The sequence below is a fragment of the Struthio camelus genome, chromosome 3 (assembly GCF_040807025.1).
Source record: "Struthio camelus isolate bStrCam1 chromosome 3, bStrCam1.hap1, whole genome shotgun sequence".
Lineage (NCBI taxonomy): Eukaryota > Metazoa > Chordata > Aves > Struthioniformes > Struthionidae > Struthio > Struthio camelus.
Genome location: NC_090944.1, coordinates 8922221 through 8936391, shown reverse-complemented (window position 1 = coordinate 8936391; position 14171 = coordinate 8922221). Strand labels below are relative to the sequence as shown.

General features: G+C 65.8%; 1 protein-coding gene across 1 annotated transcript; it reads right to left on the bottom strand.

Annotated features, from left to right (window-relative positions):
* ADCY3 (adenylate cyclase 3) lies at window positions 1–13752 on the bottom strand. The gene is made up of 21 exons (XM_068936739.1): window positions 13665–13752; window positions 12484–13491; window positions 10867–11016; window positions 7378–7508; window positions 7159–7270; window positions 6626–6753; window positions 5946–6104; window positions 5651–5813; window positions 5264–5410; window positions 5005–5147; window positions 4758–4919; window positions 4571–4658; window positions 4224–4340; window positions 3768–4021; window positions 3574–3655; window positions 2919–3077; window positions 2409–2555; window positions 1885–1998; window positions 1663–1789; window positions 1223–1347; window positions 1–1136 (listed from the first exon to the last, which is right to left on the bottom strand). The coding sequence occupies exons 2-21, from the start codon at window positions 13144–13146 to the stop codon at window positions 954–956; spliced, it is 3354 nt and encodes a 1117-aa protein (XP_068792840.1). The 5' UTR covers window positions 13147–13491; window positions 13665–13752; the 3' UTR covers window positions 1–953.
* Between the last annotated feature and the right edge of the window lie 419 nt (window positions 13753–14171).

Here is a 14171-nt window from a genome sequence, read left to right as displayed (position 1 = left end):
CAGACACAGAATCAGCCTTTGAAATTCAACTGCTTCTATTCAAGAAACTAGTGGCATAATTACACGCCGTGTGTGTGTGTATGTCTCACCCTTCTCCCATCAGCCCTGCCCCTCTTGGGTTGAAGGCATTAATAAAAGTCCTTTTCTTGGCCGGTCCCTGGTCCTCTCTTCCGTCAAGCAGCAGCACAAGTGAGAGCAGCCGACCGCAGCGTGTGCGAGGCAGCGTCAGGCTGAGAGAGAGCCCCGCCGCGGGGACTCAACGGTCGCAGCTAAAAATATAAATGTCAATCTGTACTTTTTATATATATATATATATATATATATATTTATATATCTGAAATACACAATATTTTTTTCTTCTTCTCCGAGTCAAAGGCGACACGCTCTCTCTTCCACCCCAATCTCCTAACTACAGTGGCTTGTGGCGAGGACAAGCGTTGCATGAACTAAGAGCGAACCCCAACCGCTCCTGCTTTTCGACTGCCGCTCCCGGCACGCAGGAGAGACGTGGTGTCTTCCCACCCGGCCCTGAGTTTGGATCTCCTCGTGCCGAGCGCGCCGCGGTGCTACTTTAGCGTCACGCCGTTCCTCCCCTACCTGGCGCAGCTGCCCGCCCTGCAAATGCTGAGACGCCCCAGTGAGGGCCGTACACCGCCCCACCGTGCCCGTCAGAGGCCGCGGGCATGCGAGCGTCTCCTGCCTGCTCAGCCGCAGACACGGAGATGAAATCGAGCGCATCGCCAGAACCAGAAACCATGGCGTGTTTGGGGGTTGGTTGGAAAGGATGCCGGGAGGCGGTTCGGTTCTTGAGTTCGGTTTCCAATCTGGACATTGGTCGGCAAGACGCGGCCGGCGGCCGTGCGGTGCGAGCGGCAGGCACGGGGAGCCGTCTCCCCTCCGCGCCGGGGAGGCGGTGGCTGTGTTCCCTAGCGGACGCAGGACACCCGGGGTCCTCACGAGCTGTCCACCACTTGGTGGGGCAGGGTGACAGAGGAACCGTTGACGAAGGAGCCCTGCTTCTCCCGGCCCTTGAGGAAGAAGGTGAGCAGCTCCCCTTTGCCCTTGACGTAGATGGCCCCGCGGCGCACAAAGCGGAAGCCGTATTCCTTCAGGATGAGGTGGGTCTCCTCCACCACCTGCGGGGGCAAGCGGACACAAGGGGAAGCCAGGAGGTCCGTACCTGGCACCTGAAACTGGGTTGTCATGCAGGGGTGTCACCTACCTGTATGTTCCCCATCACGCCAGTGGACTCCATCCTGCTGGCCACGTTGACCGTGTTGCCCCAGATGTCGTAGTGCGGCTTGCGGGCGCCTATCACTCCGGCCAGCACGGCCCCCTTGTTCATGCCTGCACCAGGGCGGCTGGACGTCACCCCCGCGTTCAGGGCAGCGTGGACAGGACGCCCCATGTGAGCCCGCGCCTGGGACGCCCCAGCAGGGCCTGCAGGTGGGCTCTGCCTGTGCTACTCTGCCTGGGGCAGAGAAGTCACCGCCCAGCCCCACTGCCTGCAGCTGCAATCACGTCTCTAAATTATGGCTGCTGCCAGATGTCCCTCTGCTTGCGGGAAGATGAGGGTAGGAGGGACAAGGATGCAGAGGAAGGCCGTGCCCTCCCAAGGGGGACCTGGAGGCCTTCACCTCCCTTCCCCATGGCTGGACTTGCCTATGCGGAGCATGAAGTTGTTGAAGGACTGGTAGTTGATGTTCATCAGCGTCACCTTCATGGCTAAGGCAAAGTCGGCCAGATCAGCTAAGTGCTGCCAGCGCTCCTTATCCGAGAGGGACTCCTTCTGCAAGGGCAGTGGGGGGGTCAGGCGTACCCTCCCTCCTCGTCCGCCCTTCCCGCCGCACGCCTGGCTGTGGCGGTGCCGGCCGATCCCCTTACCTTGGTGGTGTAGCCGTTGGCGTTGGCGTCGGGGGTCACTCCGGAAGCAGCCATGTAGGTGCTGCCGATGGTTTTGATCTTGGTGATGCACCGGAACTGGGGTTCGTCCAGGAGCTGGGCCACAGAGACCAACCCTCAGGCACCCCGGGGCCACGGCATCCCTGAGAGCGGGCCAGGCCAGGGACACGGAGACCCAGGGCCTGTGGGGTGGGAACACGGGGACCCTCTGCCCCCGGCTCCTGCGAGCTGCCTCTTCACTTTGCAACTTATTGTGGCTGCCTGCAGGACCAAACGGCACCCCAGACACTGCCCACCAGGGCATGGTGTAACCCAGGCCAACGTGCCAGGCCCCGACCCATCCCCAGGTAGGGCTTAGCCCAGGCCAGGGCATTTCTGGGCTAGTTGGGTTGGGTCGTGCTTGAGACGAACGCGTGTGGGCAGGAGATACCCACATGCGCCCTGCAGTAGACATTGGCCAAGGGTAGCCTCACGCAGCCCTGGTGGCCAGCTACAGCCCAACTTACCGCGTCGAAGTCAGAGATGATCTCGTTGAGGAACCGCAAGCACTCAATCCCCCCGTTGTTGATGCTCTCCTCCGTGTAGAAGTCGGCAAAGTTGGGGAGGGAGGCAAACATGACGCCGATCTCATCGTAGGACTGGCTGTACAGCTCCTGGGGACAGCACAGCAGTCAGTAGCGTGAAACCAGCACCTCCAGCGAGCCCACACCCTCCCACAAAGTGCCCCCAGCCACCAGTTCATCTTGCCATGCATGAAAAAAAATGAGGGTGACCTGCAGGCCTCTCCTGCTATGGCAAAGCCATCACCTTCCTCCAATTGGAGCTGCCCAGCTAGAGCCCTGCACAAGTCCAACAGAGCCATCTGGGTCTGGATGCCAAGCACAAGAAGTTGGTTGGAAATCGCTAAGTTTTACCATGCTCTGGGACCCCCACAGCAGCCTCTGCTCGTGGCACCGGGCTGCACCCACCCCGGGCGGCTGCGGAGAGCTGGTGTCTGCTCCCCCTTGTCCCCTCACCTCGTCCCGCTTCTTGGAGCCCAGGAAGTGCCGGGCCACGTGCTCAGGCAGCATATTGGTGACGAGGGCCTCGTTCCAGCGCCTCATCTCGTAGACCCGCTCCTTCTGGTCGTGGACATCGATCTTCCAGAGGAAGAGGGTCCTGGCCAGCTTCTCCACCTGCAGGTGGGAGGGAGAAGGGTGCCACGGCACTGCCAGGTGCCCCCTGGCCGTGGGGGCTCCTCTTGGGGGGGGGGGTGCTGCAAGCCTCCTGGATGGTACAGGACTGCCCCAGCGGCGGAGATGTGCTGGATGGTGGCTCAGGGATGAGGTCAAGCCCTGATGGGAGATGTGAGACCTGCTCCAGGGGAGACAGAGCTGCACCGTGGTGTCCCCAGGGCAGGCACGCATCTGGGGCCACCACACTGCTGCCACTCGCTGCAGCAGTGCCATCCTGGTGTGGGAAAACGGGGTGGCTTTACAAGCTGGTGAGCTACACAGAGGGGGCCAAGGCATCGATGGAGAGCAGACCTTTACCACAACCAGGTGCAAACCCTCGGTGGGTGCAGAAGACCCAAGGGCAGGCGTGGGGCAGGAGGTGGGCGGGCAGGTTCCTGCACGGACAGAGGCAATCCCATTGCAGCCCTGGGGAGGGGAGCGGGGCCGCAGCACTCACATGGCGGGAGAAGTAGTAGAAGCTGAGCATCACCACAAAGATCATCGCCGTCATGGAGTACTTGGAGGGCACCAGCACGGCTCTGCCGGGGAGATGCCAGCGAGGTGTGGGTGGGCGGCAAGCTGCACCCAGCCGTCCCCATGCTGGGCCACCCTGCGCGCCCCCACCGCGCGCCCCCCCCCGTGGCCCCTTACGCGCTGTGCTGGCCCCTCCGCTGGTCGTACTGGTCAAAGAGGTGCTCCCAGGCGTAGATGTTGACAGCACCAGCCGCCCCGGTGATGAGCACCATGAGGGTCAACTTGACCATGTGGCTGACCTGCACCAGCATGATGGTGGCCACCAGGGCCAGCAGGGCGATGTAGCTGTAGTAGGTGGGCTGCTCGCCGCAGCCGCCGGCCCGCGGCGCCGTGCCATTGCCGAGCCCGGCGTAGTCCTGCCAGCAGCTGAGCTGGGGGCCGGAGGGCAGGGTGAGGATGGGGCAGCCCGGGGCAACACGGGGGCTAGTCACTTCCCCGTCAATGCTACCAAAACCCGCTTGTTGCCGGTGACCATCAGCCGCACTCAGAGCCGGGCACAGTTATGGGCTCCTGATGAAGGCATCAGGCACCGGGACCCTGGGAGGTGCCTCCACGGGCCTGGAGGTGGCTCACCATGTCCACGATATCAGCCATGGTCACGATGACGATGGCCGCCATGGCCCAGGTGTTGCGTGCCCAGCGAGTCCGGTCGATCCAGGTGGAAAAGGCCACGAGTTTTTTGGGAAAGACCTACAGCAAGGAGAGGAGAGACGTTTGTCCGGGCAGGAGACAGCCCGTATGCAGCCACGTAGACCCTCCTCTCCATAGTACCTCCAGCCTTCCCCACCCAGCTAAAGCTATGCAGCTGCAGCAGATGAACCCCTCACACACGGGCACAGCTCATCACACCCACCGCACTGAGCCCCTCCGGTGCTGCGAGGCCTCAGCACCGCCCAGGACGCGGCCGGCCGCGCTCTTACCCTAGGGAAAATCGCAGCCAGCGAGCAGACGGTCAGGATGAGCAACAGGATCTCCCCCACCACGAACGTCACGTAGTTGGCCACCAGCCTGCAGGGAGCACGGGGAGGGGGACGTGTTGGATGCCCTGGGGCGGGGGGGGGCTGGTCGGACCCCTCTCCGCCGCCCGGACCTCCCATCCCACTTCACCAGGGGTCGATGCAGATCTCCACCAGGGCGGTGAAGAAGAGGACGACGCAGGAGCAGCTGAAGGCCGCGCCGCTCTGCTTCTCCTTCTCCACCGAGTAGCGCGTCTCCATCTCGGGGTCGATGAAGCGCATGGAGAGGCGAAACGTGCTCTTCCCCTTCGACCTGCCGGCGGTACCGTCAGCGCCCGCTGCGGCGATGCTGCGGAGAGGGTCGGGGTCGGAGGGGTTGGGGGGGGGCCGGCACTCACGCCTGGACGGACTCGCGCTCCAGCAGGGCTTCGTTGAGCAGCTTGTTGAGCTCCTGCTCGTTCTGCGAGGCGTCGATGACCCGCTCGGCCAGGTCGCGCAGCCGCAGCCGCCGCCGTGGGTTGGGGAAGGAGGGGTTCACCGCCTGGGCCGGGGAAGGCAAGCCGTTGGCGGGTGCCGTTTGCACCGCGGGATGGGGGTGCGGGGAGTGGGGGGGGGGGGGACACAATGCAGTGCCGGCGGCAGCAGCGGGCGCCGCACCTCGCCTTCCTCCTCGGCGCTCTCCGGGCCGCCCCTCACCCCGGCATCGGGCTCGTCGGGCTCATCAGGGCCGGCGGCGCTGCCGTTGGGTTCCTTGGCCTCGCCGAGCAGTGGCGAGCCGCCGTGGGACGAGGTCAGCGACAGCTTCTGCAAGGAGGCAACGGGCGCGGGGCCTCGGGCAGGCTGCGCGCCGCGTGGCGGAGCCGCCTTGCATCGCCACGGGGGGCTTTGCAGCGCCGCCGGGGCTTTGCATCGTCATCAGGGCTTTGCAATGCCGCCGGGCCCTTGCATTGCCACTGGAGCTTTGCAGTGCCACCAGGGCTTTGCATCTCCGCCGGGGCTTTGCATCGCTGCCGGGGCTTTGCAGCACCCCAGCGCCCCACTCACCACCCCGTTGATGCCGTTGCGCAGCGGCTGCTTGGGCACCACCACCAGGTAGGTGACGATGCCCTTCTCCTTCAGGTACTCGCAGCGCGAGCCGCCCTCGCCCGGCTCCACCTCGAACTCGCCCCTCAGGCAGTCCATGGTGCTCTGGGAGATGTGCACGCGCCTGCCGGGCGGCGAGAGCCCGCTGAGCGCCCGCCGCTTTGCAGCTTGCACCCGCCGGCTTCGGGTTAGGGGGGGAGGCAAAAAAAAAAGAAAGGGAGGAGGAAAACAAAACAACAGCAACCAACGAACTCACCCCGGGATGCCGCCCGCCTCCATCTTGTTGGCCACGGTGACGTCGGTGGACCACACGTCGTACTGCCAGCGCTTCTGGCCCAGAACGCCGCCCAGCACCGTGCCGCTGTGCACCCCGACGCGCATGTCCACCGCCGTCCGCGTCTTCTCGCGCACGTAGCTGCGGGGGCCGGAGGATGAGGCCAGCTGGCAGCCCCCCCCCCCCAACCCGGCCCGGTGCCCCCCAGCTGCCTGGCGCATCCCGTTTGCTGCGAGGAGCCCAGCACTGAGCTGCACCGCGGCGCTGGGGCGTGGGAAACTCTGCCTACAGCCATGGGAAATACCCATTCCCGGCTCTTCCCCGGTTCTCCAAAATAACCCAGGGCGATGCCAGGCAGTGCACGCCGAGAGGGACAATTTATCCTTGCAATAGCACCCAATAACCCGGGGCGATGCACACCGAGAGGGGATGTTTATCCTTGCAATAGCACCCAATAACCCGGGGCGATGCACACCGAGAGGGGATGTTTATCCTTGCAATAGCACCCAATAACCCGGGGCGATGCACACCGAGAGGGGAAATTTATCCTTGCAATAGCACCCAATAACCCGGGGCGATGCACACCGAGAGGGGAAATTTATCCCCGCCGGCATGTACAGCAAGGGCCGCCGGGGCAGAGCCGGGGCTCGCGGCGCCCTTACGAGATGGCTTCGACCATGGCCAGCCCCATCATGATGGAGCAGACGGCATGGTCCTCGCGGTAGTCGGGCAGCCCGCAGATGCAGTAGTAGCAGTCGCCGAGGATCTTGATGCGCAGCTGGTGGTGCTTCTGGGGAGGGAGGACGCGGCGTCAGCCCCCACCGGCTGCGGGAACGCGCCGGCTCAGCTCCCCGGCCCTTTCCCAGGCGGCCGTCTCCGGGCATCCGGGAGGAACGCAAATAAACTCATTTTTCCATTCCCCTCCCGCGTCCCTGGAGGGCAGCCGGCAGCTTTCCAGCCTGGCCCGGCTTCACCCCTTTGCAAGCTGCTTTTTGGCAGCTGCAAGAAAGACAGAGCCCCACGACGTCCTCGGCTCCCCAAATCGCTCCACCCCTGTCTTTATCCCCCTGCGTCTCCCCGACGCGGCTTTTGCCTGGGGTCACCCCAAGGAGGGAAGGCAGAGACCTGCCCCGCTCGTTGCATGCCAGGCGTCACCCCTTGCCCGGCCAGGGAGGGGCGGGGGGGGGTCACTCACCGCCGCCAGCTTGTCGAAGCGGGCGAAGAGCTCGTTGAGCAGCTTCACCAGCTCCTGGGCGCTGCAGGACGACGACAGCTGGGTGAAGCCCACGATGTCGGCGAAGAGGATGCTGTGGGAACCCGGCGTCAGCACCTGCTGGGTCTCCATCGGGTCCCCGTCACCGCCCAGGGTGGCCCCGGCGCGATGCCGGCATCCGGCGCAGCCCGCCGGCCCTACCTGACGTTCTCGTGCCGGTACATGTACATGGTGTTGAACTGCTGCATCTCCTTCTGGCTCGGGTCCTTCTTCATGTCCTTCAGCATCTCGTCCGCCACGTGCTTGGGCAGGATGGAGAGCATCAGCCGCTCCTGGGGAGACGGGGGCCGGTTCGCTCTGCTCCCCGCGCCGCGGCCTTCCCACCTCCCACATTGCCGTGTTTCGGTGGGTTTCGCACCTTCTCCCACCGGCCAGGGGCGAAGCAAGAGCTTGGTTGGCCCCGGCCTTCAGCGTCCCCCTTGGCCACCCGCGGCGAGGCAATGGGGGCGGTGGGAGCTGGGGCCGCAGCCGGGCAGGGAGTCACCCCTACTGGTCCTCAGCAGTGGGGATGGAGGTGGGATGCCTGTCTCACCGGCACGGTGCAGGGCTGTGCTGCAAAGCTGGGGGCACACGCAGGAGGGGACACGCACGGCGTAAACGCATAGGCTAAGCGCAGCCTGCAAAGGCGCAGTGCAAATGCAAAATCACAGAACTGTTGAGGTTGGAAGGGACCTCTGGAGATCATCTAGTCCAACCCCCCTGCTCAACCAGCGTCACCTACAGCACATCGTCCAGGACCCTGTCCAGAAGGCTTTGGAATATCTCCAAGAATGGGAATCTCACAATCTCCCTGGGCAACCTGCTCCAGTGCTCAGTCACCCTCATAGGAAAGAAGTTTGTCCTCATGTTCAGGCAGACCTGCCTGTGCTTCAGGTTGGGCCCGTTGCCTCTCGTCCTATCACTGGGCACCACGGAGAAGAGGCTGGCCCCATCCTCTTGACACCCTCCCTTCAGATACTTGTACACACTGATGACAACCCCCCTCAGTCTTCTCTGCTCCAGGCTGAACAGGCCCAGCTCCCTCAGCCTTTCCTCCAAGGAGAGATGCTCCAGGCCCTTCATCGTCTTAGTAGCCTTTGGCTGGACTCTCTCCAGGAGCTCCATGTCTCCCTTGTCCTGGGGAGCCCAGCACTGGACACAGGACTCCAGGTGAGGCCTCCCCAGGGCTGAGGAGAGGGGCAGGATCACCTCCCTCCACCTGCTGGCAACACTCTGCCTAATGCACCCCAGGCTACCATTGGCCTTCTTGGCCACCAGGGCACATGGCTGCCTCATGGTCACCTTGGTGTCCACCAGCACTCTCAGGTCCTTCTCTGCAGAGCTGCTTTCCAGCAGGTCAGCCCCCAGCCTGTCCTGGTGCCTGGGGTTATTCCTCCCCAGGTGCAGGACCCTGCACTGGCCTTTGTTGAACTTCAGGAGGTTCCTCTCTGCCCATCTCTCCAGCCTGTCCAGGTCCCTCCAAATGGATGCACAGCCCTCTGGAGTATCAGCCATTCCTCCTAGCTTGGGATCATCAGCAAACTTGCTGAGGGTGCACTCTGTCCCTTCACCCGGGTCATTGATGACTACATTGAACAAGACTGGACCCAGGACTGACCCCTGGGGCACACTGCTGCCTACAGGCCTCCAACTACACTCTGTGCCAGACCACAACCCTCTGAGCTCTGCCACCTAGCCAGTTCTCAGTCCACCTCACTGTCCACTCATCCAACCCACACTTCCTGAGTTTACCTAGGAGGATGTGATGGGAGACAGCGTCCAAAGCCTTGCTGAAGTCCAGGGAGACAACATCCACTGCTCTGCCCTCACCTACCCAGCCAGTCACTCCATCAGAGAAGGCTGTCAGGTTGGTCAATGCAGGCGCAAATGCGCAATGCAAACGCCGGTGCAAATGCACAGTGTAAGCGCACGGTGCGAATGTACGACGCGAAGGCGCTGCATAAAGGCGGGATGCAAACGCACGGTGCATGCACCGCAGTCCGAGCACTTCCCTCCTGTGAAGGAGGGAGAGGAACAAGGCGACATTTCCACGTTCCCAGAGCCTGGCCACCAGGGCAAGCCCAGCCTGAGGTTTAGGCCAAGGATCTCTCAGTCACCCGGGGCAAAGGAGCGGAGGGATGAAGTCGCATGCGAGATCAGAGCTTTTCTCCCGGGCAGGGAGCATACGCGTGGGGCAATGCGGCGTCAGTCCCGGTGGCGCTTCGCTCACCGTTGGGCGTTGCTCGTGATCAAAACTGGGAGTGCTCGGACTAAGGGATCTGCTTCTGCCAACACCCGCGTCACGAGCACGCCAGGCATCAGCCCGGGTGGCTGCGGGAAAGCAGCCGGGGGCTTGCACGGGTCCCAAAGCAGGGAGCTTCCTGGCGCCCTGCCATGCTGGCCGGGACCCACCGACGTGCCGGGCTCTTTGCTCCGGGAAGGACCCGGGAAGCCAAATGCGAATTTGCAACAGAAGCCCCACGTCCCCTTTGCCTTCCCGGCAGACTCCAAAGTCTGGCCTTGAGCCTTGTTTCTGCATTTTTGCAGCCCCTGATTGCCCCCGGTGCCCGTGCAGCCCCCGGAGCAAAGGACAAAGGCAGCAGCGATGCTACGTGGAGCTAAAAAGCGATATTTCTTCCTGGAAAACGAGCAGGGATAAGGAAAAAAAGTGATGAAAGCAGAGCAAGAAGGAAAAGCGCTTGCCCGGAGAGCTGCGCTTTCCAGCGGGTGCCAAATAATGTCATTACGGCCACTAACGCAGCTGGGCACGGCCGGCTGGATCGTGGGCATCACGCCGGAGCGGCGCACCTCTCCGGGGGGCTCCTGGGTGGGTGTGGGCACCGAAGGGTGCTGAGGCCGGCGCGTCCTGCCCCGTCCCACACCCCCCTCCCCGGCTTTGGCCCGAAACCCCCGGAAAAGTCACCGGCATCCGTCTCCCGGCCGGCGGCGCGGGATGTCGGCTGGGGCTGCCATGGCAACGCGGGTCCCAGCCGGCGATGCTCGGCCGGGGATGCCAGGCGCAGCCTCCGGCGTCGCTTGCCCCTGTTTCCCCGGCTGGTGCCGAGGTTTTTTGCAAGCGGGAAGAGGACGGGCGGCCGCCCGAACCCCCCGTTACTCGCAGGGCGGCGGCGGGCGCGCCGCGCAATTCGCTTTTGCCGAGCCGAGCTGGGCGCCTCGCCACCAAGCCGCCCGGGGAGGCGGGCGGTTTCCAAGCGTTTTGCAACCAAAACCAGCCTCCCCAGGTCCCCGAGACCCCCTCGGGGGGGGGGGGGTCTGACCCACCTCCAAGGGTCAAACCACGCCAGGGCCGATGATAACTTCGCAGCCCGCCGGGTGCCCGCAAGGCAGCGCGAGGACGAGGCGCAGGCGGAGAAGGGCGCCGGCACCAACCCGGCACCGCACGTGTCCCCGTTGCCATTGGGAGCAAATTGCCGGTGGCGAATGAACCAGATAAGAGACGGGCCGGCGAGGCCCCAGCGAAGGCGCTAAAATTAGCCGCGCTCATCACCGGACGCCGGCTGGAGGCAAGGAGGCTTTTAAACGACCTTGGGGGGGGGGGGGGGGGGGCGGCGCGGCGCTGGAGCGGGGACGCGGGCGCCAAGCGGCAAACGCCTGCCCCGAGCTGCGGGAGCTGTGCAGCCGGCCTCCTACCTGCTGCTGGCTCTGCTCCTCCAGGTTGAGCTTGACCTCGAGCGACTGCCGCGCTTCGAGGAAGGCCTTGCGGTGCTTGCGGTCGGCCATGTAGTAGGACATGGTGCCCACCGTGATGGCGCACAGGTAGATGGCAACGTTGGACAGGAGCTGCGGGGAGGGGATGGAGAGGGAGGGCGGTGAGCACGGCCGGCCGCCCCGAAAACACCCGCGCGCCCACGCAACACCCGCGGCCCAAACCTCAAGAGGTGCCCTTGCCCGTCTCCCTGTCCCACCACCCATTGCAACGGCCACAAACGCAGGTGCGAGCTTGCACGGCCGCCGCGGGCACCGGGATGCAGCACCCCCCCCCCCCGCCCCCAAACCCCTGGGGCATTTCCACGTTGCACGGAAAGCCGGACGGGCCAGGGGCCGCGGGAAGAATTCGGGTTGTTTCATCCGGAAAGGAGAAGGCTGCAAGGGAGGGCACCACGGCGGGCTGCAAACACCCCGAAAGGAGGGGAGCCCCCGGGGTACCCCCCCGCCGTTTCCGAACAGCCTCCGGGTCGTCACGGCAACGGGTCGCCGGGGGTGCCGGGTACCGGCGTTTCTCCTTAACCCCCCCCGCCCGGGCCGGCGCGGACCCGCTGCGGTGACACCCGCCGGCCGGCTCGGGCTATTAATAGCCGGTCCCCGGCGGGAGCCCCGCGGACGTCGGCGGTAATCAAGCGCCCGATGTTTATTTCTGGACGCGATGTTCCGCTTTTGCGGCAGGCGGAGACGGAGGCGACGCCGCGTTGCCAAGGTTTTCCCGGCCCTGGACTCTCCGTACCGCAGGAACGACTGACGCGGCGCGGGAGGGAGGGGGGGGATGCGGGATCGGTCTCTCCGCCGGGATGCTCCAGGGTTGGGGGGGGGGGAAACGTTTCGGCACCGGGAAAGCCCCGGTGTGGCCCCCCCGGAGCAAAGCAGAGATAAAACCCGACCCCTCCTCAAGAGGTTTCCCGCGGCGCCCAACCAGCCCGGCGTAACGTCTGCATCCTTGGGAGCAAAACCCGGGAAAGCGGCTGTTGCACGAGGATTTCTCGGCCGGGCATCGCTGCGGTTGGGGGCGGGGGGGGGAACAGGCCGCCGGGACCTCCCGACCGCGGTGCCAGCGCCGAGCCCGGGCCGAACCGGCGCCGTCGCTTAGCTCTGCTTTTTGCAGCAGGGAGCCGGACTGGAGCATCACCGCTTTGCCCAGCATCCTCCCACGTAGCGCACATCATTAACGGGGAGAGCGCGTGCTCCCGAGCGGGGTTTTTCCCCCCTCCCCCCCACCACCATCGGCCGCTGCCGTAAGGAGCCCCCGGCCCACAAGCTCGCGGCTCTGCCTTTGGAGCCGGCCGGGCTGCTGCCGTCCGCTCGCTGCCGCCGGGCGAGCGCGGGACGTCAGCCGGAAAAAGGGGTTGCAGGACGCCCCGGCTTCACGCCGGTTTGGGGTAGCGAAGGCAGGTCCGTCCCGAGAACCGCCAGGTCCCCTCCTTTAGGGGCGGCCGTGCCTCGGTTTCCCCAGGGGGAACGGGCGCTGGCTCGAGCCCTGGGACGCAGGGCTGGGGAAGAAGCCGGTGGCAACCCCACGCGCCGCCGCCACCGTACCTGTCGCAGCAAAGCGCCCTGGTCCAGGGCGTCCTGGCGCTGCTGGGCCACGGCGACGCCGAGCACCAGCGTGTGGACGCCGCAGGAGACGGCGGTGAGCAGCACGATGGGCGCCAGGCGCAGCGGCAGCGTGATGAAGAAGGAGAAGACGAAGAAGGCCTGCCAGCCCACCGTGTCGCTGGCCTCGCGGCGGCGGGCGAAGTCGAGGCCCAGGTAGCAGAAGACCTGGCCGAGGATGAGCACCCAGAGGACGTAGGGCAGGAAGCGGCGGGCCAGGCGCTCGGGCAACAGCCCGGATTTGCAGAGGGCGAAGAGCAACGCCTGGGCCGCCAGCCCGGCGGCGGCCGCCACCGCCGGCGCCGGCCGCTCGGCCGCGCACGTGGCCAGCACGTAGCAGTCGAAGAGGGCGGCGAAGACCACCAGCACCAGCAGGGTCTCGTGGCGCTGGCGGCGGAAGTAGGTCTGGTAGAGGTTCTCCAGGGAGTCGGGCGCGAAGGTGAGGCGCATGAAACGGGGCAGGCAGAGGCAGGGCCCCGAGCTGCGCACCGTCACCTCGTGGGTCCGGCCCACGCCGCCCTCGGCGTCCGACGGCAAGCTCACCGAGTAGTCGGCCGAACACTCGGCCGAGTACTCGGGCTCCGAGAAAGCTCCGTTCCTGGGCATCCTGCCGGCTTCTGCGCCGCCGCCCTGCGGGAACGGCTGGCCGCCGCTCACCGGCCCGTCGCCGCGGGGGTCTCCCCCCGCCAAGCCTTCGGCCTCGGCAGCCGAGCCCCCCCCCGCCAAGCAGGGGATGGGAGACGCTTATGAAGAAGTCCGGGCGCCGCTACCGGCCCAGCTCTCCCTCCCCGAGGCCCTCGCGCGCGGTCGGGCGGGCCCCCAAAAAACCCTCGCGCCGCCTCCGCGCCCCTCCTTCGAGGGCGGCGGGAATCGGGGGTCTCCCCGAAAGCCGCGCTTGCCTTTCCCAGCCCGGCCGCTCCGGCTCGCTCCCCCGGCGCCCCGCGGAGCCTGCTGCAAAAGAAGGGGAAAAAATAATAATAATTAAAGGGGGGGGGTGGAAAAAAAAAAATCAAAGACGTTGGGCAAAAAAGGGGGAAGAGGAGGAAGGAGGGGGGGGGGGAAACCCCAAAAGGGAGGAAAAGGTGCCGGGAAGGAGGGGGGGGGAGCAAAGCCCCGACTCGCACCTGGCCGCGCTGCTCTCCGCCCCGGAGCCTCCTAACTGTTGCTCGCAGCCCGGGCGCGGCGGCCGCGGGGGCAGGGGCGGCCCCGACCCCGGCCCCGGCCCCGGCTCCGGCCCGGCGGCCCCGGCAGCATCCTCCGCCCGCCGCTGCCGCCGCCGCCGCCTCCTCTGCGCCTGCGGCTCCGCCGATGCCGGCTGCGCCGGGGTGGGGGAAGCGGCCGGTGGTGTTGGGGAGGGGAAAGGGGGTGATTTTGGGGGGAGGAGGGGGTGGAAAGAAGGGGGGGGTGCGGGAGCGGGACCCCCCCCGCCCCCGGCCGCTGCTGCGCCCCGGTGCGTCTCCGCCCCCCCCCCCCCCCGCGCAGCGCAGCGCAGCGCCCGGCCGTAACCCTGGCGGCGCCGGGCCGGCCCCGTGGCCCAGCCCCACTCGTGGCCTTTCCTCGGCCCCCGGTGCCCGCCCGCGGCGTGGGGGGAGGAAGGGGGGAGAGGCACGGCTCCGCCTCTGCCCGCCCCC

Coding starts and splice junctions, on each gene's coding strand:
- ADCY3 (XM_068936739.1), bottom strand. CDS start 13,146: ATGCCCAGGAACGGAGCTTTCTCGGAGCCCGAGTACTCGGCCGAGTGT. Junction 2,556..2,918: donor GCTCCAAGAAGCGGGACGAG/GTGAGGGGACAA, acceptor TGCTGTCCCCAG/GAGCTGTACAGCCAGTCCTA. Junction 1,348..1,662: donor CAACTTCATGCTCCGCATAG/GCAAGTCCAGCC, acceptor GCCCTGGTGCAG/GCATGAACAAGGGGGCCGTG.